General features: G+C 51.1%; 1 protein-coding gene across 1 annotated transcript; it reads left to right on the forward strand.

Annotated features, from left to right (window-relative positions):
- Nucleotides 1-51: 51 nt before the first annotated feature.
- On the forward strand, nt 52-1521 carry LAESUDRAFT_718693 (uncharacterized protein; the record flags this gene model as incomplete). Its single annotated transcript, XM_040907480.1, has 6 exons — nt 52-231; nt 393-485; nt 817-881; nt 1009-1137; nt 1190-1344; nt 1404-1521. Coding segments are annotated over 6 exons (740 nt in total), but the record flags the coding sequence as incomplete, so codon positions are not given.
- Nucleotides 1522-1534: the final 13 nt, after the last annotated feature.

Consider the following 1534-nt stretch of genomic DNA (forward strand, 5'->3'; position numbering starts at 1 on the left):
GGACTGGGGTAGTCCCTCTATCCAACGCAGTCGTGCGTGCTCTAATTGCAGTGGCGGAGTCACCGGAAGATCCCTTCCGGCAGATCTGCCTGGAAACGCTCACCGAGATTCGTGAGTTGCCCGTAAATGATCGTCAGCCAATCGTTCACGAGAGCTCTTTAGTGGTCAAGGACATCGATTTGATGGCGAAGACGGTTGGAATCAGGACGCTCCTACATGTACTGTCAGAAGGTCCGCCGGAGATGGCTCCATTGCTTGTCTCTGCTTTTCTGTACATCGTCGACTGCCCTCGCACTAGGATGTATTCATGACCAGGCATCGACTTAGAAGTGAGATCACAGTATTGCTCCGAGTGTGACGATAACTAACGAGTATCCAGACTGCTCTGTCAGGTATCACCGATGCGTATGGAAGGGGGCCGGAATGCGCTGAGCGGATGAAAGCTTGTACACGGATCATCGTCTCGATGTTACGGACGTGGAGCGGTATGCAAGCTTGTCGCATCGTCAGCATCATTCTGATATGGAATGTTATGCTCACTGCAGGTCTCATGTACTTCTGCATACAAGACAAGCTGGCAATCCGTACATTAGTGGATCTCCTCCGTATACCCTCGCTCCAGTCTCGGGTAAGATCATTATTTCATCCCAAAGGCAATAAGGCCGATGTGACCCTCATCAGGAAGTGATCCTTGATATGTTCTTCGACTTACTTAACATCCGAGCGCCGGATGGCACCAAGCCTTCATCGATGGCAGACGGCTAACAAGTACGCTACCGTTTGTGTACTGAAGGTTCCTGTTGATCTTGCCTCCAGTATATCGGAAACTCAACCAATCTGCGGACATCGCAAAGCCACCGGAACATCCTCAGAAGCATCCTGTCAGTCTCAAGCTGACGGACCAGTACATTGCTTTATTGGTCCAAATTTTCTGTGGAGCCGGACTACTGGATGTATTTGCAATTTTGACGACAGAAATATCTTCACCTCTGATTCGAGTCTGGGCAGGCTCTAACAGGCATGCTGGAAGAGAGCCCCGTCGGATCTAACTTGTCTCGAAAGGCTACTCTGCTGATGGGGGAATTGCTACAAATGGCCAACAGAGTGTTGCCTCTGACCATCGCGGCTAGCATTCAGGTTGGTAGCCAATAACATGCGAAGCTTTCGTTGTTATTCACCCCAAGGATAGGCTCTACCACGTGTGTTTACCTTGGCTTCCGACTACTCTGTCGGGGAGCATCGGATCGTTGGGACGTCAGCGGTATCGTCGATTGATAGTTTCAATCGGCATCGGGCGAGCCTGCAGCCCATTACAGCTAACGCGAAGGGAGACTCACGTCCACGGTATTTGAGACACGTCCTTCATCTGTACTCCGCGTCGAGCATTGGGTTGCATCCACCAGATCAAATTCGATCGAAGACGCCGTCCGTCGCGGTCAGAGACAGATGGAACAGGCTAAGATCAAGATGGCTATTCAGATGGAGGACAAGGCTTTCCAGGCTCTTCTCTTGGAAACGCAGGTGAATCCGCTTG

This window comes from Laetiporus sulphureus, assembly GCF_001632365.1.
Source record: "Laetiporus sulphureus 93-53 unplaced genomic scaffold LAESUscaffold_339, whole genome shotgun sequence".
Taxonomy (NCBI): domain Eukaryota; kingdom Fungi; phylum Basidiomycota; class Agaricomycetes; order Polyporales; family Laetiporaceae; genus Laetiporus; species Laetiporus sulphureus.